General features: G+C 38.0%; 2 protein-coding genes across 2 annotated transcripts in view; both read right to left on the bottom strand.

Moving 5' to 3' along the window:
- LOC118842361 (liver carboxylesterase 1-like) overlaps positions 1-26,007 on the bottom strand; it is a 146,131-nt gene that overhangs the window by 14,746 nt on the left and 105,378 nt on the right. The window lies entirely within an intron of this gene.
- Positions 11,937-13,270, bottom strand: LOC118842362 (fructose-bisphosphate aldolase A-like). The gene has a single exon (XM_036749904.1). It carries the CDS (start codon positions 13,233-13,235, stop codon positions 12,141-12,143), a length of 1,095 nt encoding a protein of 364 aa, XP_036605799.1. The 5' UTR covers positions 13,236-13,270; the 3' UTR covers positions 11,937-12,140.

Consider the following 26,007-nt stretch of genomic DNA (forward strand, 5'->3'; position numbering starts at 1 on the left):
TCATTTTTACACAACTGTATAGGTTCTTCACCTAAATTCTGGAATGTTACAATAATTTCTCCTTGACAACTAGAATCTATCACTTCAGCCAATACATGTATTGAGCTGCTAATCCTGGTTTAGGTAATATCCATCTAAAATGATGCTTAGGGATTCTCGTACATATCCCAGTAGAGATTTTTCCTATCTCTTTTCTTTCCAACCAAAAGCTCTCTAAACAATGTAAATCATATCCTGCCAAACCAGGTATTCCTGGATATGGCGTGGGACATCTTCCCTCATAGTCCAATACTCAATATTTTGGATCTTATGTCTTTACTGTTTTCTAATTTGCAGATTCAGGGACATCATTCTGGCTAGAGGTGTACTTCCTCCCAATGGCTTATTATTCAAATTATATAAAGCAGTGAATAAATTATCCTTCCAATATTGATATGAATTATTAGAACTTAATTTTCTCAACTGTTCTTTCAACAATCCATTCATCCTTTGTATCAACCCAGTTGTTTGTGGATAATATGGAATATGATATAGCCACTCTACTTTGTTCAAAACATAATATTTCTTCATCTCATTGCCTTGGAAATGTGAACCATTGTCATTTTGAATCTGCATTGGGGTTCCATAATATAAATTTATAATATCTAGAATTTTACAAGTGTTTTTCTGGGTTGCATTCTTATAAGGACAAGCCACTAGTACACCTGAACAGGTGTCAACACAAGTACATATAAATTTGCATCCTTTATCTTAGGGTAGTGGTCCAATATAATCTATCTGCCAACTCTGGGCTGGAACTTTTCCCCTTGCTATTTATCCAGTCACTACCCAAGGAACAGTTTTTTCCTTTTCCAATTCACATTTTTTACATTCCTCTGTTATTTGCTTCAACAATGAATAAGATACTAAGACTGCAATCTTGTGCCCACCAGTGTGTGGCCTAGACCCCTAAATGTCCTGCCATTTGGTGGACCCATTTTGCTAGTACTGGATCAAGGGTTGTTGTTGAAGAAGGGACAGTCTTTGCAAGTCAATTGGCATGTACACTGTACTCACGTTCTGGTATAACAAGGGCCACGTGAGCATCTACGTGAAAAACTGACAAATTAGTAAGCGAAGACATGTCCCATATATCTTCCCATAATTCTTTGCCTCAAACTTGTTTGCTGTGAATTTCCCAATCTTGATTTTTACGCATTGACACCCATGTAGCTAACCCATTAGCTACTGCCCACAAATCAGTGAATATATGACACTGTCCTCCTTTCTCTGTTCTAATAGCTTAATGCACTGCCATAAGTTCAGCATATTGACTACTTCCACCTTCCCCAGTGCTTTCCAAAGTTCTTTTAGTACAGTGTCTTTTATGACCCAAATATTTTGCCATCCCATCAGTAAACCATGCATGTTTCTTCTGTTCTTCAGTCAGTCCATCATATCCATCATTCCATTTTACCAAGGATTGTACCAACTGTCGCCTTGGGTCAGAGCATGTGTCCTTTCCATCAATGTTGATGTTTGCAATGGATTCATGTAGAGCAGAAACGCCTGTTTTCGATCTATTCTGAATATTCCCTTTCCATTTAATTATGCTAGCCTCTTGCTTATGTTCAATTCTGTGAGATGCTGGAGTTCTCATTACCCAAGTCATAATCGGAATTCCAGGCCTTAATATCACTTCGTGGCCCAGAGTCAGTTGTTCAGTCTCTACCAAAACCCAATATGCAGCTAACGACTGCTTTTCAAAAGGTGTGTATTATAATCCATATGTTTCCTTGACCAAAATCCTAAGGGTACATTTTGGCTTTGTTGTTTCTGCCATAAACTCCAATTCACATACTCATCTTGTACAGTCACTTGTAATTCACAGGTCCACTTTGCATAAGCCATAAATCCAGAGCTAAATGTATAGCAGTTTTAGCTTCTTCAAAAGCTTTACTCTGTTCAAGTTTCCAATCAAATTCATATTTTTTTCCTGGTAACTTTATATAAGGGTTTCAAAATCTGTCCAAGATGTGGAATGTGGTGCCTCCAATATCCAAACAATCCTATGAACTTTTGTGCCTTCTTCTTATTGGTGAGGATAGAATAATCTTGAATCTTCTGTTTAGCTTGTGGGAGAATGTCTTGCAGTCCTTTATTCCATTGTATACCCCAAAATTTCATGGTTTAAGCTGGTCCTTGAATCATTACAGAGTTAATTTCCCATGCTTTGCTTTTATATTCTCAATTAAAAGTATCAAACTCCTCTCTACTTCTTTTGCATTTTCTCCCTGTAACTTCAATTTATCCAAATGTTCAGCCACAATCCTATGACAAATAGTTTGGCTATGCAGATATCCTTGTGGCAATCGGTTAAAAGTATATTGTCAGCCCTGCCACGTGAAGGCAAACTGGTCTCATTGTTTCAAGTCTATTGGGATTGTAAAGAAAGCATTGACCAAATCAATAACTGTGTACCAAGCCCCATCATATTTCTGGATCCTTTCTATTAAGGTAAAAGTATCTGGAACAGCAACATACAAGGGTGGAGTCATTTTATTCGATTGTCTATAATCCACTGCCATTCTCCACATTCCATCTGACTTTCATACTGGACATACAGGATTATTCCATCGAGTGGTTTTAGGGACTAACACACCTGCTTCAACATATTCCTTTATAGCATTGGCAGTTTCATTCTGCTCACCTGGCACACAATACCGCTTCAAAGCAACTACTTTAGAAGGTTCGAATAAAGTGATTAGGTCCATTTTTACTTTTCCCACTAAAACTGTATTAATGCCTATCTTTCTTACTACAAATTGATATCACCCCTCATGAAAATTCAGAATCATGCCTTTCAATATATCTGTTCCAACGATGTATTCAGGAATGGGAACAATAAGCACAGTGTATCCTTTCTTAGGCAATTGTCCAATTATTATCATCAACTTAACTTGTCTGGCTGATATTTCAGCCCCACCTAGTCCTGTGATGGTAATAGGAGTTCCATGCTTAAATTTGTCAGGGTTTCCATAAATCAATCTGGCCTATGCCCCAATGTCTATCAATGCCCTAGTTATAGTACTTGATCCATTTTTCCAATATATAGTCAGACTAATATAGAGTTTGTAATCATGTCCGTTTCTTTAGTCTGTGCTGGGGCTCAGCCTATTCCCTAGTCTCCTTGAAGGTGTGATGCACCTGGATACAAGGGTTCGAGATCTGTAGGATTTGTAGGGGCAGTTCTGACTTCTCTATTCCATTTGCTATTCATCCCCTTATCTTGGTACATTTTGTATAGGTTATAAGTTGAAATACCATCTTTTCTTCTAAAATCTACCCCTACTTTCAATAGAGCAGTAAGCATTTCTCTTCTTGTCACTCTATTCTGACATCAAATCTGCTGGTTTTGTACCCTTATCTCCTGAAAAAATTTATTATTTCCCCAGTCTCCTAAGTCACTTAACTGTGAAACCTTTTCCAGCACCTCTGAAAGAGGGTTCCCTACTTCTGCAATCGGCAGAGTCAGAATTACATGTTTATAAGTGTGGGTGTGCTGTCTTCACTATCAAATTGCTATGAGAGACTCCCAAGGGTGTTTCATAATAAACTTCAGCATTCCCTGACATAATAACAGTCTTCATTACCTCCTCCTTTAACTTTTTTATACAGTCTCTAATTGAATACCAGGGTCTGTCGGCAGTAGGCCACATAGTATAACCAAGATATTCCTCTTTACAGCCTACCATAGCCAAAGCCAACAAATTAGTTGTTTGCTTACCTCCTTGCAAATGATAATCCCTAAAGGTTTGCTGTACAAAAGAATTCTGACTAATACTTATGAATCTCATGCAATCCATAGTACCTGCAGACACTCCTGCAGCCCCATCATCACTGATTCTCACCATCTAAGGTATTAATGATTCTTCCATTCTCTGAGTGAACACAGATATCTCAAGATATCTGTGATTCCCTGCTGTGAAAAATCTTCCAAAATCTCCCTGAACTCAGTATTACAATACTGCATTTCCTGTCTCCTTCGCTGTATGGGGCACATTTCATTTTGAGAGTGTAGCAATGTCTCCTTCCCTATGTGAGAAGCACCGTGCAACAAAGTAGCACCTTGTGCCTCAGCTTCTGATGTTGTATCTTCCTGTCTAGATTCTCTGCCCCTGTTACCATGGTAACCACACTGCCTGCTAGGCTCGACCACAGCTGAATTGAGGTGCACTCTTGAGCTCCTTGGCTCCCTCTGCCTTCTAGCTGAATTTACAAAGAGGCTAGTAGTTTTCTGTTGTTCTACCACCTGAGATTCTCCATCTTGCTGTGGTATAGGAGAAGCACTTTCACTTGAATTATCAGACCTTTCAGCAACTGTCTGAGTCTGAGCTCTCTCTTGTAATAGTCTGTCCCTATTTTCACATACAATATGATAGACTGTAAGTAAAATCCAGACTCTTCTAGAGATCTCTGTTGGCCCTTCTGTTCCTGGCTCAACAGTAATCTCTATGAGGCATAACTCCAAATCTCTAGGTCCTCTACATTGTAGCTTGAGGTTCTAGTCTTCACAGAGACCACTGCCTTTAGACCATCCCTTGCTAGGGAGCAATAAGTTACGTCCTCCCATCCTGGGATAACATTTCTTCTTCTAAAGCCCTTCTTCCTCTAAATAGAGATCTTATACCTTGTGATCCCATCCTACTCGTTGCCAAATAATGTATCAGTAAGGCAATAAACACAACATCAATGATAATCGGAATATGCCTATGTAGTTCTGTATCGCAAAGTATATGAGACTCTCCACATAGACGGTAGAAAAGCAAATCATTAATTCAGACACCAGAGAACCATACCCCATAACCAAATGTTCAGCACCCACTTCATCATAACAGAGAGGACCTTAAAACACGATATCACAACTTGGAGCCTTGTCATCCCAAAACCTCTCTGACACCCTGCTGGAGTCTTCCCCAAAACAAACTCACAGTATAGCTAAGGCACAGCCTGTTCAGTTCTAACAATCATGATGGCGGCCATTAGCAACCATTAGTAGTCAAAACTGTGCGCTCTCTCTCTCTCTCTCTCTCTCTCTCTCTCTCTCTCTCTCTCTCAGCATTTCCTGTGACATAACTTCCTTTTGCTGTCAGGAAGTTCCTCCCATCACATGTTACAGGCTTCCTGTGATGTAAGCAGGTCACGTGGCCTATTAATGGGTGGGAAACATCTTCAAATATAAATTGCTACTACATAGACTTAAAACATTTATACACAGATGGGTGTTGTATGCCTTCTGGAGGGTGATTGCTTACATGATCACCATTGATATAGGAACTATTATATGGAAAAGGAGGCCCCATGAGCAGCAAGCAGTCCATTTTCTGTTTTGTCACTGATAAAAGAAGTCCTAGAGCAGTTAACCTTGGCCTTTTGAGAAGCATAATCTCACCAAATTAAGATAGTAAGTTAGTCTACAACATATATTCTCATTCAAGGATGTTGCTGAATATAACTTTCAGAAGTAGAGTTTCATAGATAGGCTACAGTGAAATAATGGAGGAGAATTACGAGAGGAATAATAGATTTCATAATAATTATTGGTCAAATAATTTACCACATAATTACACTAGTCTTATTTTAGAATTCCCGATTTCCCTTTTTTCACACATATACATTCTTGCAGCTTCTCTCACAGAGCTGATAATTCAAGCAACATTTATTAAATATCTACTTTGTGTTAGGTACTGTGCTAAGTGCTGGAGATACACATTTTAAAAAAGGAAAATAGTTTCTGCCCTCAAGAATTTTACAATGTAATGAGGAAGACAACACACAAAAAAAAGCTATAACAGAGGGAGGGGAACATAAGGGAAGACACCTGGCAGGGGACAGGATGTTCCATGAAGAAGCCAAAGAGTGTCACTTGGAAACTGGAGAGTTACCTGGAAAGTTGTGAGCTCTCTATAAAGTATGGGCAGAAGGAGGGGGTGGGGTGGAACAGCACCATGAGGGAGCAGGATGCCAGGCATGCGGGCATGCAGTTCTATGGAGTAGAAACCAAGCAGAGCTGCTGATGGAAAATGAAAGGTTATGTGGAACATTATGAGCTCTTTATAAAGGAAGGCTTTTGGAAGAGTTTATTGCTCCCCGTTCCACCTCTCCATTAAAGACAAAGATACAGAGACAGGAGATGTAATATTATGTGTAAAGAATATAGAAAAGGCTATTTTGGTTGAATTACAGAGTGCAAGAGGAAGAGTAATGTCCTTTTAGGGTAGAAACATTTGATGGGGTCAGATTGTAAATGTCTGCATAAGTAAAACAGGAGAGTTATTATTTCATTTCTAGAGGCAATAAGGAGCCACTGCAGTTGACCCAGTAGGGAACTGACCTTGTTAGATCTGCCCCAAAGGAAAATCAGTTTTAGCAACTATATGGAGCATGTATGGGAATGAGGAAAGATTTGAGATATGGAGACCAATCAGGAGGCTCTTGCAACAATCTAGGTGAAAAGTGATGAGGGCCTGAGCTGAGGTGGTAGCACTGTGAATGCAGAGAAGAGGTCTAATGGTCAAATTCCCTGTGATAGAACATGAATATTTGGCAACTATTTAAATATGTAAAGGTTAGGGAGAGTAAGGAGTCAAGGATAAAACTGAAGTTACAAATCTGAGACACTGGAAGAATGGTAGTACATTTGAGAGAAACAGGGAAGTTTGGAGGAGGTGTCATTTTGAGGATGAAAAATAATGGGTTCTCTTCTGGACATAACGAATTTGAAATTTCTTTGAGAAATTCAGCTTGAAATGTCCAACAGGCAATTGGTTATGGAGGATTGAAGTTCATGGAATAGATAGACAGAAAGAAAGAATGGAAAATAAACAAGCAAGGAAGGAAGGGAAGGAGGAAAAGAAAGACATTAAAAAACAGAACAAAACCAAAATTTCGGGAGATACATAGAAGATAATATTGTTATATTAAATTTTAAATATCAGTTTTACAAAATGATTCATGTCTGACAGAAGTTCACATTTTACATATAATCTTCTTTTAATAAGATTAGAGATTCAGAACCGTAAAGGACATTAGAGACCAACTAGTTCAAACACCATTTTCTATAGATGAGGACATTGAGACCTGAACAAAAGGAGTGACTTATCAAAGGTAATTGGCCAGATTTTACAAGGATCGTACACTTTGACCAAGTAAGATTCATACCAAGAATGTAGGTCTGGTTCAATATTAGGAAAACTATCAGCATAATTGACCATATTAATAACAAAATCAACAGCAAAAGAAATCATATGATTATCTCAATAGATGCAGAAAAATCTTCTGACAAAATAAAGCTCTCATTCCTATGAAAAACACTAGAGAGCATAGGCATAGAGGGAGCTTTCCTTAAAATGATGAGTTATATCTTTCTAAAATGATCAGCAAGCGTGATCTGTAATGGAGATGAGCTAGAAGACTTCCCAATAATATCTGGGATTAAGCAAGAATGCCCATTATCACAATTGTTATTCAACATAGTACTAGAAATGTTAGTAAGAAATAAGAGAAGAAAAAGAAAAGGAAGGAATTAGAATAGGCAATGAGGAAACAAATATATCATTCTTTGTAGATAATATGATGGTATACTTAGAGTATCCTAGAGAATCAACTAAAAAAACTACTTGAAATTATTAACAACTTTAACAAAGTTGCAGGATATACAATAAACTCACACAAATCATCAGCATTTCCAGCAAAGTCCAACAGCAAGAAACAGAAATTCTATTTAAAATAACTGTAGATAATATTGAAAGTTTGGGAGTCTACTTAATCTCAAGGAATATATGAGCACAATTACCAAACATTTTTCATGCAAATAAAATCACATCTGCACATTTGGAAAACAATTGTTCAAAAACATTTCTAGCAATATTTCTAATACATAAATTACTAAATCTACGTTAGACATTATCTTTGTTCACTTTACTGATTAGTAAACTGAGATAAAGTAGAGGTCGCAAAAGCCATAAATTTCTTAATGTCAAATAGCAATTGCAGTTTGTAGTGACTTCTAATCTACCACAATGTGCCTGACAGAGGAACACACTTAGACCACATTATGATTTATTTTCAGAATATATTTTGACCAAATCCAATCTGGATTGTATAACCACTAGTGGTAACATTTAAAATCTCAAAAATTTCAGGCAGCCTTCAAAAGTGACTGTCATTGTTATCAATTACCTAATTTTTGAAGACAGCTGGTGGCACTCCCAGTTCCCTATAACCTTTTTGCTATTTCCTTTCCCCAACATCCTGATAAAGTCCTTTTGTATCATTGATATGGTGCCCAGACTCTCTTACCTGTCTTTTCAAATAAAGAGAAGTCCTAAGTGTTAGCTATAAATTCCTATCCCCCTGCTTTGGAGACTGGGAATTTCAAGTTATCATTTTACTATAGTTTCCATATCATAAAGAATAAAACATATTCATTATTTCCAAACTGAAAGACCCTTTCTTGGCTCTTACCCTCATATATATACAGAGTGATGGTCTCTGGTTACCCACTGTTAACTAGGGCATAACATGGTACAAACACCATTTGGTCTCTGACAGGGATTGAATGACAAAGTAGATCTGAGAATTTGTTGGCAGCAAATAGTTCTGATGGATGTAGTCCTACATACTGCCCTAGCATTTTCTGCACTTGATTAGTGTTTGCTAAGTACCTGAACAATAAAAGGGGGAGTTATTCAAAGTCCCAGGAGTTTTCTTTTTGTCTCCTTAAATTGGTTTGGGGAAAGAAAGCACCTAGAGAGAGACATTCAGAACTTTTGAAACAGTTTACCACCTCCTGTTTTTAACTTGTCCTTAAAACAAATTTCTACAGAAAGCTACCCTGGAATGGACAAATTGCTCTTATGTGTGTATCTTGTCTGCCTTCTAACTTGGCCCGCATTAAAAGACAGAGGGAGACTCTTATTTGAGAAAAAAATGTACTTTTTGTCCACTTCTTGGGATGATAAGGCCCCAGGAAAGAGCTAGTTTGATTTGAAATCAGTTTGGGAGAGAGAAGCACAGAGAAACAGAGACACAAAGACACGGAGAGAAAAAAATGGGCTGTACTTTGGTTGCCCCCTTTTTGTAAACCTAGGAGCAGGAGCTTCTCTACCCTTTAATGGAAAACACCTCTCTCAATTTTTAGATTGAGATTTATCTTGAAAAAATGAATCCTTCAAGGTTTAAGAACCCTCAGTCTAAGGCTAAGACCCTCCTTTACAGGAAGGAAAATCCTCTAAGGAAACAAACCAGAAGGTTCTTCCGAACAAATAAATTTTTTGATGATTGAGATTTCCTTAAAAGAGTGGTACAATCCCCTCCTGGTAAAAAATCTAAAAGCCTGAATCTCCTCAAAGTTGAGAGCAAACCTGGAAAAATCCTTGTTCAATGTCCCATGTTCCTTAGGGAGATTTCCCCCAGCTTTATATTGCCAATTTCTTTTCTAATTTTCACACTAAATTCAGAACAGCATGCCAAGACAAATGAAGAGAGAATTTTAACTTTACCCTAATGAGGAATGCAACTCATGACTTGGAGAAGATTTTTGAGGATTCTCTAGAAAAAGTCCTCCCTTCAGGTGGAAAATTCCACTATGAGTACCCAGAAGAAAAGACAGAGAGTTTGGAGAATGAGGCTCCCTCCCCTGATCTCAGTGCAACCTCCAAACTCTCATGAGTAAATTCAATAAAGATCAACTGAAGTACATAGTAGAAGCAAAATCAGTTTTATTGACAGTGACACAAATAACTGTTAACAAAACAGGTCACACTGGCTACCTCAGGAAGCCCAGAGACCCAAATGAGAAAGAGAGGAATCCTCTTTGCTACAATTCAGGGAAAGAGAAAACTGAGGTGGTTGGGGAACATTACAATTGTCAGTACTATAATGAGAAAAGTGAGTTGGTATTCACGTATGGCTCATCACACCCCTCTCAGACAACTAAGGTATGTTATGAGATTCATCTGCTTCTTGTAATCTTTGTTAGGGATCCATAAGATCAGCTTAACTGTTGCATAGGAGGAGATAAAATCTCCCTTAATTGCAGAAGGACAGACAAGGAAAGAAAACACACCTTTTGTTGTATAGCACCAGATTAAGCCAGTTGGGGTTTACAGCCTAGGAGCAGAGAGCCTGGAGGTTAACAGTTTGAATAACTTTTCCTTTCAATCACACCTTTAAACTAAATTGGAGGAAAAACAATTCCTGAACTTAACTGAAGAATGGAGAAATGTAGCTTGGCAAAATGGGGAAGTAATACAGAATACGGTCACTTATAGATTGAATTACTAATTGATTAAAAATAATTTCAATCCCTTCCCTTTAATATTCTCCCTCCTTGATCTCTTTTGATTCTATGGACCACCAACACAACCTCTCCTCCTTGGTCTTAACACTGGTTCCTGGTTTTTCTTCTGTCTCATCACTTCTTCTCAATTCTCTTCCCTAGGTCATCATCCTCATCCCATCCTATGTAAGAATAATCCCCTAAGATTCTATTCTAAGTCTACTTCATATCCTTCTTTATATTCTCTATTTTGGTGCTTTCATTTGCTCCTACGGATTCAGACATTGCATCTATTCTGGTGACACTAAAATCCATTTATCTTAATCTTTCCCGAGAATGCCAGCCCCAGCTGTCCAGCTGTGTATTGGATATCTTCATGTAGGTATCTTGTTGTTGCTCAAATGATACACCCGAAAGGAAATTCAAACTTCCCACAAAAATCTTGGCTGGCATCATGTTTTCCTGTTTCTGTTGAGAGTACCAATTGTCCCAGTGACTGAAGTTATAAACTAGGTCCTTGACCTTGGAAACATCCTTGATTCTTCGCTTTCCTTCACCATCCATATCCAATTAGTTGAAAATCTTCCCTGTCTTCCCTAATCATCACCCTTTTTCCATTTACCTGCCTACAACCCTAACTCATTCCTTTATTCCCTCTAGTCTAGACTTTTATAATACCTTCCTTATGGATTTCTCTATTTCCAGGGAATCCTCTCATGACCACCCTCCATCCACATAGCTGCCACAATAACTTTCCTAAAGTACACATCTGAACACTTTGATTAAAAACTTTCAGTGGGTTCTTATTGCCTGTCTGATAAAATATATAGACCTAAGCCCTCCACAATCGAGCTCTAACCTATTTGTCTGGATTTTTTCATAGTGCTCGCCGTTGTTGCAGTAAAATTGGATTGGTAGCTATTCTGTCATCTCCATGCATTCATGCAAGTTGTCCCTGTGTACATGAAAAGTCTCTGAAATTTAAATTAATTAATTCCTGAGTCTTGTAGCCCTGGACAGACAACATTGCTTTAATCCCAGCCTCAGAGAAATGGAGACATTGAAGCATGTGTATGAACATAGAAAGTGGGGAGGAGACACTGGGGAGTATATTTGGAGAGTAAACACAGCAGCAACAGTGTAATGCAATTGGGAGAGAGAAGTCTCTGTAGATAATTTGTCATGTTAGTAGAGACACTGGAGTCTAAGTATTGTGGGTTTGGCTGCAGGGCTCCTAGTTTCCTGTTATTTTAAAAAAATGAATAACAAAATATTCTTTTTTCATGGAGAAAGCTGAATAAATTTAATGTATAACTTATATATCGAAATTAAGATGTCAACAGTGTGATATATTGTCATATAAACACTTTTTATTTTATTTTTAGTTTTCAACATTAATTTCCACAAGATATTGAGTGACAAATTTTCTCCCTATCTCTATGCTCCTCCCCAGCCCAAGATGGCATGTATTCTGACTGCCCCTTTCCCCAGTCTTCTCCACCTTCTATCAACCCACTCCCCCCAATTCCCTTTCCCCTTACTTTCTTATAGAGCAAGATAGATTTCTATACCCCATTGTCTGTATATCTTATTTCCCAGTTGCACGTAAAAACAATTTTTTTTTCCTTGTTAAATAGTTGTTTATTGGAAAAAGTGGGCTGAGGAGGGGTCACTAGATTCACCAGAGAGCAACAATACCACACAAGTTAGGAGTGATGGGAGAGGTCAGCACAAAGCTCTGGGATCTCAGCCTCTTCCTGGACTGTGAGGGATGGCCTGGAGTGTTAGGGCATACCCAGGTGGAAGGCCTTGACTTAAGTTAGTAGGCATGGTTAGAGACAAAGAGAGACTCGCTGGCTGCAGCTCCTGACTTTCCACTTGGAGTATACTTGCCTTGAGCAGCTTGGCTGTTAGCCGTGGCCCGCTTAATATATTCCTCTTGGGCAGCCTTGACATTTTCTTTCTTTCCACCCCAGGTCTTAAGGGCAGATGCCTGCAGGGCTCGACCATAAGAAAAGGTCAGGGCCCATGGCTTATACAAGGGGCAGGTATTAATGGCATTCAGATTGATGGAGGCATCTTCTTCACTCTGACCCCCAGAAAGAAAGGTGATACTGGTGACTGCAGGAGGCACACTCCGGCAAAGGGCAGTCACAGTTGCCATTGCGATCTCCTCATGTGAATACTTCTGGGTACAGGCATGGCCAGGGGTGACCATGTTAGGCTTCAGCAAGGTCCCTTCCAGATAGACGTGGTGGTCACTCAGAGCTTTGTAGACAGCAGCCAGGACCTTCTCAGTGACATACTGACAACGCTTCAGATCATGTTCTCCATCAGGGAGAATTTCTGGCTCCACGATGGGGACGATGCCATTCTGCTGGCAAATGCTGGCATATCGGGCCAGCACATTGGCATTCTCCATGATGGCAAGTGGAGAAGGCGTATTATCCCCAATCTTCAGTACACAACGCCACTTGGCAAAGTCAGCTCCATCCTTCTTATACTGGGCACAGTGCTCACTCAGCCCATCCAGACCTTGGGTGGTAGTCTCGCCATTGGTCCCTGCCAGGGGCACTACACCTTTGTCCACCTTGATGCCCACAATGCCACCCTTTGCCTTTATGACTTTGGGGAAAGGACGGCCATCATCGGCTTTCTGGTAGAGTGTCTCATGGAAAAGGATAACACCTCCAATACAGTTGTTCACTCGATCGTCTGCTGTCAGAAGCAACTGCCTGTAGAGGCGTCGATTTTCCTCTGTGTTCTCAGTTCCAATGGACTGCAGCCGCTTTGCAATGCTACCGGTAGACTCATCTGCTGCCAAGATTCCCTTGCCCGGAGCAACAATTCGGTGAGCTATATCAGACAGTTCTTTCTTTTGCTCCGGTGTCAACGCTGGGTGTTGGTAAGGCATGTTTTCCTTGGCTGTGCTGGTAGTTTCCTGGCCTCCCAGAGCGGGGCTGCGGGCCTCCGTGGTGGGGTAAAAACAATTTTTAAACTTTGTTTACAGAACTTTGAGTTTCAAATTCTCTCCTTTCTTCCCTCCCCACCCATCTTCCTTGAGAAGGCAAGCAATTCAATATAGGTTATACATGCATCATTATGCAAAACACTTCCATAGTAGTCATGTTTTGAAAGACTAACTATATTTCCCTCCATCCTATCCTGTCCCCCTTTATTCACCTTTCTTCTGTGACCCTGTCCGTTTTCAAAAGTATTGCTTCTGACTGTGCCCTCCCCCAATCTACCCTCCCTTCTATCAATCCCACCCTCTTATCCCCTTTTCTCCTACATTCCTATAGGGTGAGACATGCAATCGAATGTGTATGTTCTTCCCTCCTTAAACAAAATCCAATAAGAGCAAGGTTCACTCATTCCCTTTCATCTTCCCCCCTTCCCTTCCATTATAACATATATATATATATATACACACATACATACATACATGTATATATGCATATATAATACATGTATATATGCATATATGTGTGTATACATGTATACATATATGTATGTATGTATGTGTGTATGTGTATGTATGTATGTATGTATGTATATTCCCTTCAATTACCCTAATACTGAGAAAGGTCTCATGAGTTCCAAATATCATATTTCTATGTAGGAATGTAACAGTTCAAATTTAGTAAGTCCCTTATGATTTCTGTTTCCTGTTCGCGTTTTCATGCTTCTCTTGACTCTTGTATTTGAAAGTCAAATTTTCTTTTCAGCTCTGGTCATTTCATCAAAAATGCTTGAAAGTCTTCTATTTTATTGAAAATCCATATTTTTCCCTGAAGTATTATATTCAATTTTGTGGGGAGATGATTCTTGTTTTTAATCATAGCTCATTTGACTTCCAGACTATATTACAAGCCCTTCAATTCCTTAGTGTAGATTCTGCTAGATCTTGTGTTATCCTGATTGTGTTTTCATGAATTGTTTCTTTCTGACTGCTTGCAATATTTTGTTCTTGACCTGGGCACTCTAGAATTTGGCTACAATATTCCTAGGAGTTTTCTTGGGATCTTTTCAAGAGGTTTTTGGTGGATTCTTTCAATTTCTATTTTACCCTGTGGTTCTAGAATATTAGGGTAGTTTTCCTTGATAATTTCTTGAAAGGTGATATCTAGGCTCTTTTTTTGATCATGGCTTTCAGGTAGTCCAATAATTTTTAAATTATCTCTCCTGGATCAATTCTCTAAGTCAGTAGTTTTGCCAATGAGATATTTCACATTATCTTCCTTTTTTTCATTCTTTTGGTTTTGTTTTATAATATCTTGATTTCTCATAAAGTCACTAGCTTCCACTTGTTCCATTCTAATTTTTAAGGCATTCTTTTCTTCAATGATCTTTTGAATGTCTTTTTCCATTTGGCTAATTCTGCCTTTTAAGGCATTCTTCTCCTTATTGGCTTTTTGGACCTTTTTTGCCATTTTGATTAGTCTATTTTTAAGGTGTTATTTTCTTCAGTATTTTTGGAGTCCCCTATAGCAAGCTATTGACTTGTTTTTGATGATTTTCTTGCATCACTCTCATTTCTCTTCCCAATTTTTCCTCTACTTCTCTTTTTGATTTTCCAAATCCTTTATGAGCTCTTCCATGATCTGAGACCAATTCATATTTTTCTTGGAGGTTTTTGATGTAGGCTCTTTGACTTTGTTGAGTTCTTCTGGTGGTATGTTTTGATCTTCTTTGTCACCAAAGTAAGATTATATAGCCTGAGTAATTTTATGCTGCCTGCTCATTTTCCCAGGCAATTACTTGACGTTTGAGTTCTTTGTCAGGGTATGACTGCTTCCAGAGTGGAGAGTGCTCTGTCCCAAGCTTCAGGCACTTTGCTCTGCTGTTTTCAAAGCTACTTCTATTTTGAGGTGATATGATACTCCTCTCCTGGCCTGTGCTCTGGTCTTTGAGTGCAAGCACTCTTTTCTGCCCTGTAACTACCAAGAGGACTCCTTCTCCACAGCCACCATAAGCTGTGCCACCCCAGTGCTCCTCCTACCTTAAATACCACCAACCAGGAATGCAACCCAGATCCAAGAAGGGCAAAGCAAGAGAAGGCTGCCTCAGTGCCAGCCAAGAGATTCCTTCTCTCCTGCTCTAATCAGCCACTTGATTCCCGTCCCCCCGCTGCTGTCTGTGTGCCTGAAGCACCAGAATCATCTGCCACTGATGGGGCTGCCAACATTGCTGCTGCTGCTGCTGCTGTCACCACAGCTGCAGCCACCTCCACAGCCATGGTACTGCAGTCAGACCCCACCCTTCTCTCATCCGGGTCCAACAGTTTTTTCCCTCACCTGCTACATTGTTTTTGGCATTTGTGGGTTGAGAAGTCTGGAAACTGCCACAGCTGCCAGTGATTCAAAGCCCTGAGGCCTGCTCTGCCTGGTCTGTCTTGGTGCTGCCCATGCTGGGCTGTACTCCACTCCCAGAATGGTGCATTAGACCCTTCCCAGCAACCATCCAGGCCTGGACTCGAGACTTGTTTCACTCTGTCACTTTGTGGGTTCTGCAGCTATAGAATTTGTTTAGAGCAATTTTAACAGGTGTTTGGAGGAATTTGGGGGAGAGCTCAAGCAAGTCCCTGTTTTCACACAGCCATCTTGGCTTCGCATGCCCCCCTCCCTGTACTTTGGCTCCTCCCCCCATCTTGGTTCCATTTCTCAAAAATATTCTTACAAGTATGGCTATAAGTATAGTTGACAGCAGACTGAAGCTTGATGAACTATTGTCACTCCTTGACATATGCAAAAAGACTACAAATGTCTAATTACTTAAGTAAGCCTTTTCTCCAAAATTGTGCCATTTCTCTAGTCAATCTAATAGAATCTTAATAAAGCTGACCCCAGGCCCAATATTCTAACTTCCTCATTGGCCCCATTGAACAGCAGGCATGTCCTGATTAAACCATACAATCTGACTTCAACCACACCACAGGCCCCCAGACTCAATATAGCAACTGCTCCTAGCTAGCCCCTGCCCTAGATCCAATTCACATATTTGAACAGTTACATTCCTGTACCCAATCGCAATCACATCATCCATTTAGTCCAAGACAGGACCACAGTACCTACCTATCCCTCTTGACCAGATAGGCCCACAATTGCCAGCCAATCATAGGGCAGCACAAACAGGATGTTTGACCATTGAAGCATAGAAAAGAACCCTAATGCCTTAACAAATCCTTCCTGCCTTTTTAATATTTATGATTTCTGTTATATAGTCAGCATCAATATACTTTAAATTTAACTGTAAGATCTTACTAAGTTGCTAGTGCCTCTTGGAACCTAGCCTGTTTCTGATGGGTGTCTATCCTTAATAAATACCTATACTTGGATTAAAGGTGACCTGACTGAATTGTTTGATATAGTGCTACCACAATGCACCATGAAACTGTGACAAAGCTGGCATTACTGATTTTTTTTCAAATGAAACTATGACTAGTACAAATGTTCTGTGATATCTGCATGTCTTTATTTGTAAAGAACTGCATCAGAAGGAACCAATAAAGAGGCTTATGTTATGCCAGATTATAAATAAAATATCCAAGATCTTACGCATAGCCTAGAGGTTATAAACTATAATTATGAGAGAATTTTATGATTTGGATCTTATTAATAAGTTTTATAATCTCTGAAATAGCAGAAGAGATTTACCACTTGACTTGGCACCATTTGACCTAAGCGATATACTAGTCATGAATAAACAGATTTAGAAGGTATAATAGGCTTGGTAAAAATTTCTCATGGGCAAGTAGCCCCAGCATAATTGCCTCAGGCAGAGTTCACTCTTTCTGGGTTTGTTTTCTTTAGGTCTTTGTCCTTGGTGAAGCCTGGGGTAGAGGTGCAGATTAAGGGAGATTCCAGTACTAGCTGGCTAAGGGAGGAATGGAGTTAGGCATGAGAAGTGAACATACCCAAAGTCCTAAGGGAGGAAGGAGTAGTTTTTCACATAAAAATGCAAACCTCGCCAAATGGAACAATTTAATGATTATGCCTAGAACACCATTTTCTTATGTCCACCCCCATAAAACCTCCTTTCACTTTTAGTATTTTGTCCTTCCTCTTAGTACCTAGCATTCACTCATCTGGGTATATGTTGGAGTCTCTGACTCCTCTGCTCCAATAAGGTCCATGAAGGCAGGGATAGTTTCATTTTCTTTGTATTCCCAATCTTCAGTCAAGTACTGCACATAGAATAGTTGCTTAATAAATATTATTAGTATTGTTCAGTCATTTCAGTTGTGTCTGATTCTCCATGACCTTATTTTTTTCTTTAATCAGTAAACATTTATTTTTTTATTGTCAACAGTTATTTTATTTTATTTTTTTAATTTAGTATTTTATTTTTCCCCAGTTACGTTTAATAACAATTATTAACATTTGATTTTAAGACTTTAAGTTCCAAATTTTCCTGCTTTCTTCCTCTCCACCTGTCCCTTATTGAGAAGGCAAGAAATTCAAATACAAGTGTTGTCATGCAAGACATATCCCAAATAATTATGCTGTGAAAGAAAATATAGACAAAAAAGTAAAGAAAGTTGAAAAAAAAGTATGCTTCAATATGTAGTCAGACACTATTATTTCTTTGTCTGGGAATGGATAGCATTTTTCATCATAAGTCTTTCAGAGTTGTCTTGGATCATTGCTTTGCTGAGAATAGCTGAGTCATTGACAGCTGATGATCTTACAATATTGCTGTTGCTTTATACACAGTGCAATTAATTTTGAATAAGCCCATGCAAGTCTCTCCACATTTTTTTAAAAGCATCATGCTCAGCATTTCTTATAGTACAATACATTCCATCATAATCCCATGCCATAACTTGTTTAACCATTCCCCAAATAATGGCCATCTCTTCAATTTCTAATTATTTTCCCCTAGAAAAGAACTCCTATAAATATTTTTCTACATATAGCCTCTTTTCCTTTTTTAAAATCTCTTTTGATCTACAGACCTAAAAATCAAAGGGTATGCCTAGTTTTATAGCCATTTGGACACAGTTCCAAATTAATCTACAGAATTGGTGAATCAGTTCACACTCCACTAACAATGCATTAATGTCTTGTTTTTCCCACATCCCCTCCAACATTTGTCATTTGCCTTTTCTGTCCTATTAGCCAATCTGATAACATGAGGTAATACCTCAAAATTGTTTTAATTTGCATGTTTCAAATAATAGCGAGTTAGAATTTTTAATATGGTTACAGATAGGTTTGATTACTTCACCTGAAAACTGATTACATCCTTTGATCATTTCTCAATTGGGGAATGGCTCTTGGTTTTATAAATTTGACTTAGTTCTCTATATGTTTAAGAAATGAGGCTATTATCAGAGAAATTTATTTCAAAATTATTTTTCACAGTTGCTATTGCTAACTGGATTTCTCTCTATCCTATCCCCCCAAACCCCATTTATTCTATTCTCTCCTTTCACCCTGTCCCTCCTCAAATGTTTTGCTTCTGACTACCCCCTCCCTCAGTTTGCCCTTCCTTCTATCTCTCCCCATTTTCTTATCCCCTTCCCCTCCCACTTTCCTGTAGGGTAAGAGAGATTTCTATGCCCAGTCGAATGTTCATGTGATTCTTTGAACCAATTCTGATGAGCGTAAGGTTCACTCACTTTCCCTCACTTCTCCCTTGCCCCCCATCCTGCTCCACTGTAAAAGCTTTTTCTGGCATCTTTTGTGTAAGATATTTTACCCCATTATACTTCTACTTTTCTCTTTCACCCAGTACATTCCTCTCTCACCCCTTAATTTTATTTTTTGATACCATCCCTTCAAAATCAACACATACCTGTGCCCTCTGTCTATATATACTCCTTCTAACTACCTTAATAATGAGAAAGGCCTTATAAATTATAAATAGCATCTTCCCGTGTAGGAATGTAAACAGTTTAACCTTATTAAGTCTCTTATGATTTCTCTTTCCTGTTTACTTTGCTATGCTTTTCTTGAATCTTGTATTTGAAAATCAAATTTACTATTCAGCTCTGGCCTTTTTATCAAGAATGCTTAAAGTCCTCTATCTCATTGAATATCAATTTTTTACCCTGAAGGATTAACCAGTTTTGCTGGTTAGGTGATTTTTGATTTTAATCTTAGATCCTTTGCCCTCCAGAATATCATATTCTAAGCCCTTTGATCCTTTCAGGTAGAAGCTGCTAAATCTTGGGTAGTCCTGACTGTGTCTCCATAATTCTTGAATTGTTTCTTTCTGGTCACTTACAGTATTTTCTTCTTTACTTGGGAACACTGTAATTTTACTATAATATTGCTATTAGTTTTCATTTTGGGATCTCTTTCAGAAAGTGATTGGTGTATTCTTTCAATTTCTATTTCATCCCCTGGTTCTCTAATATCAGGGTATTATTTATCCCCACCCCCAGCTTTCAGGTAGTCCAATAATTCTTAAATTTTCTCTCCTGGATCTTTTTTCCAGATCTGTTGTTTCACATTGTCTTCTATTATTTTTTTTTCATTCCTTTGGTTTTGTTTTCTTGTTTCATGATTTCCATAAAGTCAGTAGCTTCCATTTGCTCAATTCTAATTTTTAAGGATTTATTTTCTTTAGTGAACCTTTGGACCTCCTTTTCCACTTAACCAATTCTGCTTTTTAAGGCATTCTTCTCCTCATTGGCTTTTTGGACCTCTTTTGCAATTTGACCTAGTCTGTTTTTTAGGGTGTCATTTTCATCAGGCTTTTTTGTGTCTCCTTTACTGAACTGTTGACTCTTTTCTCATGATCTCTTGCTCTCTCTCTGTCTCTCTCTCTCCTTCTCTCTCTCTCTTTCTCTCATTTCTCTTCCCAATTTGTCCTCTACCTCTCTTACTTGAATTTAAAAATACTTTTTGAGCTTTTCCATGGCCTCAGGCCAATTCATATTTTTCTTAGAGACTTTGGATGCAGGAACTTTGACTTTGTTGTCATTATCTGAGTGTGTTTTGCTCTTCTCTATCACTATAATAACTTTCCATTATCAGTTTCTTTGTTTTTTATCCCATTCTATGATCATTTTCCCAGTCTATTACTTGAATTTTAACTGTTTGTGAAAAGTAGGGCTTTTCTTCCAGGGTGGAGGATGAACTGACCCAAGCTTCAAGGGCTTTGTACACCTTTTTTCAGAAATACTACTAGGGACTTGTAAGTTTTCAGTTCTTCCAAGATGCTATGACCTAAGGAGAGGTGTTTATTATTTTCCTAGCCTGTGCTCTTCTCTATGAGTAACCACAAGCACCCTTTTCTGCCCTGGAACTGTGAGGAGGACTCCCTTCACTGAGGCCAAAAGTTCGGCTACGCTAGTGCTCTTTCTCTCCCTGAGACTGCCACCCAGGACTGTGACCTGGAACTGAGTATGGGCAAAGCAACATAGTTCTGCCTCAGGGGTAGCAAAAAGACTTCTGTAATATGTTTCTGACCACTTGTTTGAACCCTTTGCCATCTGTGGGCAGAGAGCTCTAGAAGTATCTACTATTTCCAGGGATACAGTCACCCTGAGGCCTGCTCCATGATTTTCAAGGCCCATTCTGCACTGGTGCCTGCCTGTTCTAGACTGTGCTTCTCTCTTGTCTTGGTGCAATGACATTTCCTGCCAACCTTCCAAGTTGTCTAGGGCTGGAAATGTGTTTCACTTCATTATTTGTGAGTTTTGCTCTGCCAGAATGAGTTTATAGTGATTTTTAAAGGTATTTGGAGGGGTTTGGGGGGGAGCTCAGGCTAGTCCCTGCCTTTACTCCACTCTGCCTCTTGACTCCATTTGACTCTGCCTCTATACTTCATTTGGATTTTTATTGGCAAAGATACTGGAGTGGTTTGCTATTTCCTTCTCTTTCTCTGAGCTAAAGAGAGTTGAGTGACTCACCTGGGGTCACACATTTGGTAGAGTTATGAGGCTAGATTTGAACTCATAAAGGTGAGTCTTCCTGACTTCTCAGCACTGGATTCACTGTTACACCTACACTTTTGATATGGTTGTTGATAGCTTCAGTTTCTTGGAAAACCACTTCCTCATATCCTTTGACAGTCTCTCTGTTGTGGAAGGGCTCTTAATCTTACAAATTTTAATTAATTCTTCACATATTTTGGATGAGAGATCTTTATCAGGGAAACTGGACATTGTTTTTTTTTCCCCATTTGACTACATTCCTTTTAACTGATAAGGGAGAAATATCTTCTCTTTGAGTTCATGTGGTAGGGAAATTCTGTCAATATATATTTACCAAAATGCAGAAATTATTGAGGTAAAAACCTATGCTCAAGCACAGGTTCAGGCCTCAGAGAAAACCTGAACAATCTGTGGTATTCAGACAAGTCCTCTTAAAGACAAAATTACATCATAGTGAAAGAATGCATTTCTAAACTGAAATGTAATACATTCCTCAAGACATAAAAATTAAAAAGAAGATAAATTCATGATACCATTCTTCCTTCAGTATCATAAAAGATAAGCAAACTTAGATTCATAGTCTCATACACCCCCAAAGAAAACAAACCTTATCAAACTTTATAGATAAATTAAGTCAACTTTCAAATTAAACTACATTTGGAGGGTTCACAAATAGGCTGAATTAGGCAGAGGATTTATATATCACCAAGGAGTCAGTAACAGTTGAGATTCTTCTTCTTGCTTCTTACATAAGGAATATTTGAAGCTTTAAGTAAAAGAAAATGGTAAACCACTCCTGTATCTGTACTAAGAAAAACCCAGGAACAAAAGTCCACAGGATCATGTACAGTTGGACATAACTAAAGGACCGAACAACAACAGATTTTCACACCCCTTAAAGCACATTTTGGTCAGGCAATACTAACCAACAGTTGCGCGAGCAATAAAAGGAAATCAAAATTTTCCGTAACACAATTTTAATGCTGTATTTGTGAAAAAATCTTTTTCAAATTTTATAAAATCAATACTGTCTCTTTTATCTTGTGTGACTATTTCTACCTCTTGTTTAGACATGACCTCTTCCCCTGGCCATACATATAAAAGATTCTGTCTTCCTACTCTAATTTGTTACCTATTATATCTAGGTCATGTAGCCAATAATTTCTTTTTGCATTTCATTTTTATACTTTATTTGTTATACTTTTATACTTTATTATTTTTTTATTTTTAGTTTGTGACACTCAATTCCACAATGATTTGGTTAATAAATTTTATCACCCTCCCTCTCCTCCCCTCAATCCCCCCAAATGGCATGTAATCCAAAGTAGGTTCTACATATACTTTTACATTAAAATTCTTTACATAATAGATCAGTTGTAAAGAAGAATTATAATCAATACAATGAATTGTGAGAAAGGAGAAACAAAAACCAAAAAAGAAGGAAAAAAAAGAGCAAGTAGTTTGCCTCAATCTGCATTCAGAATTCATAATCATTTTTCTGGATGTGCATAGCATTTTCAATCATGAGTCCTTTAGAGCTATCTTTGAACTTTTCATTGATGAGAGAAGTCAAGTCTATCAAAGCCAGTCCTTACAGATACTGTGTGTGTATAATCATGTATAATCATCTCCTGGTTGTGCCCCCCTCACTCAGTATCAGTTTGTATAAGTCATTCCATGTTATAATGAAGTCTGTCTGCTCCTCATTTCTTACAGCACAATAGTATTCCATTACGTTCATATACCACAATTTGTTTAGCCATTCCTCAATTGATGGGCATCCCCTTGATTTCCAATTCTTTCCCATCCCAAAAAGAGCTGTTATAAATATTTTTGTACACACAGGTCCCTTTCCCACTTCTATGACCTCTTTGGGATATAGCCCTAGAAATGTTATTGCTAAGTCAAAGGGTATGCACATTTTTATAGCCCTTTGGGCATAGTTCCAAATTGCTCTCCAGAATGGCTGAATCAGTTCACAACTATCCTTGCATTCCTCGAATAAATCTTACCTGGTCATAGTGTATTATTCTCATGATAAGTTGCTGCAATCTTTTTGCTAATATTTTATTTAAAAATTTTGCATCAACATTCATTAGGGAAATTGGTCTATAATTATCTTTTTCTGTTTTGACTCTTCCTGGTTTAGGTATTAGTACCATATCTGTGTCATAAAAAGAATTTGGTAGAACTCCTTCTTCACTGATTTTCCCAAATAGTTTACAACGTATGAGCATTAAGTTTTCTTTAAATGTTTGGTAGAATTAATACGCAAAACCATCTGGCCCTGGAGATTTTTTCCTTGGGAATTCATTGATGGCTTGCTCAATTTTTTTTTCTGAGACTAGGTTATTTAGGTGTTTTGTTTCCTCTTCTGTTAATCTGGGCAATTTATAATTTTGTAAATATTCATCCATTTCCCTGAGGTTGTCAAATTTATGGAAAAGCAATTAAGCAAAATAATTCTTAATCATTGTTTTAATTTCTTCTTCATTGAAAGTGAATTCACCCTTTTTACTTTTAATACTAATAATTTGGTTTTCTTCTTTCTGTTTTTTTTTAAATCAGATTAACCAAAGGTTTACCGATTTTATTGCTTTTTTTTCATCAAACCAGCTCTTAGCTTCATTTATGACTTCAATTGTTATCTGATTTCAATTTTATTAATCTCTCCTTTGGTTTTAAGTATTTCTAATGTGGCATTTATTTGAGGATTATCAAGTTTTTCTTTTTCTAGCTTTTTCAGTTGCATGCCCAATTGATTGATCTCCTTTTATCTATTTTATTCATGTAAGCATTTAGAGATATAGAACTTCCCCTAAGAACTGCTTTTCCTGCATCCTATAGGTTTTGCTATATTGTTTCATTATTGTCATTCTCTTGAATGAAGTTATTAATTGTTTCTATGATTTGTTCTTTGACATTCTTTAGGATTATATTATTTACTTTCCAATTAATTTTCAGTTTAGCTTTCCATGGTCTTTTATTACAGATAATTTTTATTGCGTCATGATCTGAAAAGGATATATTGACTATTTCTATCTTTCTGCACTGGATTGTGAGGTTCTTATGCCCTAGTACATGGTCAATTTTTGAGTATGTGCCATGTAGCACTGAGAAAATTGTATCTTCCTTTTTATCCCCATTCAGTTTTCTCCAGAGGTCTATCATATCTGCCTTTTCTAAAATTCTTTTCACCTCCTTATCTTCTTCCTTGCTTATTCTGAGGTTAGATTTATCGAGTTCAGAGAGAGGGAGGTTGAGGTCCCCCACCAGTATAGTTTTGCATTCTATTTCTTCCTGTAACTCCCTTAACTTCTCGTTTAAATATTTGTAAGATATGCCACTCAGAGGATAAATGTTAAGGAAAGACATTGCTTCAATGTCTATGGTGCCTTTTAGCAGGATATAGTGTTCTTCTTTATCTCTTTTAATTACATCTATCCTTGTTTTTGCTTTGTCTCAGTTTAGGATTGCTACGCCTGCTTTTCATTTTACTTTAGCTGAAGCATAATATATTCTACTCCAGCATTTTACCTTTACCCTGTGTGTATCTCCCAGCTTCAAATATGTTTCTTGTAAACAGCATATTGAAGGATTATGGTTTTTTTATTCATTCCACTACCTGCCTCCATTTTATCTGAGAGTTCATCCCATTCACATTCACAGTCATGATTACTATCTGTGTCTTTTCCTCCATCTTATTTTATCCCCTGTTTATGCTATTATTTCTCCTTTATCCCTTCTGCTCCTCAAAAGAGTTTTGCTTTGGACTACCGCCTTCCATAGTTTTCCCTCTATATTGACTCCCCACCCTTAACTTACCCTTTCCCCTTGCTACTTCTTCTCTCCCTTCTAACCCCCTCCCCTTTTCTTTCCCCATTTCCCCTCCTGCTGCCTGTAGGATGTTTGATTTCTATACTTATAGAGTATGTTATTTCCTCCTTGAACCAAATCCAATGAGAGTAAAGCTCAAATACTGCTCTTCTTCCTCCCTTCTTTCCCTCTGCTATGTTTTTGTGTCTCTTCATGTGATGCACTTTACCCTTTTCTATCATGTCCTTCCCTCTTATTGAAGAACCAACCCTTTATACTCCTTAATTATGTTGTTTTATCATGATATCAATTACTTTATACTGACCCCCTTCAGTCTATGTATATTGCTTTCAATTGTCATAACAACTGTACAATTCTCAAGATTGACATATGTATGTGTCCTATATAAAAATATATATAATCCTATTTAAGGATGTAAACAATTTGCCCTTACTGAGTAACAAGGTTCTTTTTTGACCCTATTTACCTTTTTATGTCTCTCTTGACTTTCGTATTTGAAGATCAAATTTTCCATTGAGCTCTGGCCTTTTCATCAGGAAGGTCTGGAATTCCCTTATTTCATAGAATGTCCATCTTCTTACCTCAAAGATTATAGTCAATTTTGCTGGGTAGTTGATCCTTGGTTGTAGCTCAAGCTCCTTTGCCTTTCTGAATATCATATTCCAATTCCTCCTGTCTTTTAATGTAGAAGCTGCAAGATCCTGCGTGATCCTGACTGTAGTGCCTTGATACCTGATTTCTTTCTTTCTGGCTGCTTGCAGTATTTTCTCCTTGACCTGTTAATCCTGGAATTTGTCTACTATATTACTTGGAGTTTACAATTTGGGTTCTCTTTCAGGGGGAGATCATTGGATTTTTTCCATGACTATTTTACCCTCTGGTTCTAGGACCTTGGAACAGTTATTAATTTGTTGGAAGATACTCTCCAGGTTCTTTTTTCCTCATTGCCTTCTGGTAGACT

Source organism: Trichosurus vulpecula, chromosome 3 (genome assembly GCF_011100635.1).
Source record: "Trichosurus vulpecula isolate mTriVul1 chromosome 3, mTriVul1.pri, whole genome shotgun sequence".
NCBI classification, from domain to species: domain Eukaryota; kingdom Metazoa; phylum Chordata; class Mammalia; order Diprotodontia; family Phalangeridae; genus Trichosurus; species Trichosurus vulpecula.

Coding starts and splice junctions, on each gene's coding strand:
- LOC118842362 (XM_036749904.1), bottom strand. CDS start 13,235: ATGCCTTACCAACACCCAGCGTTGACACCGGAGCAAAAGAAAGAACTG.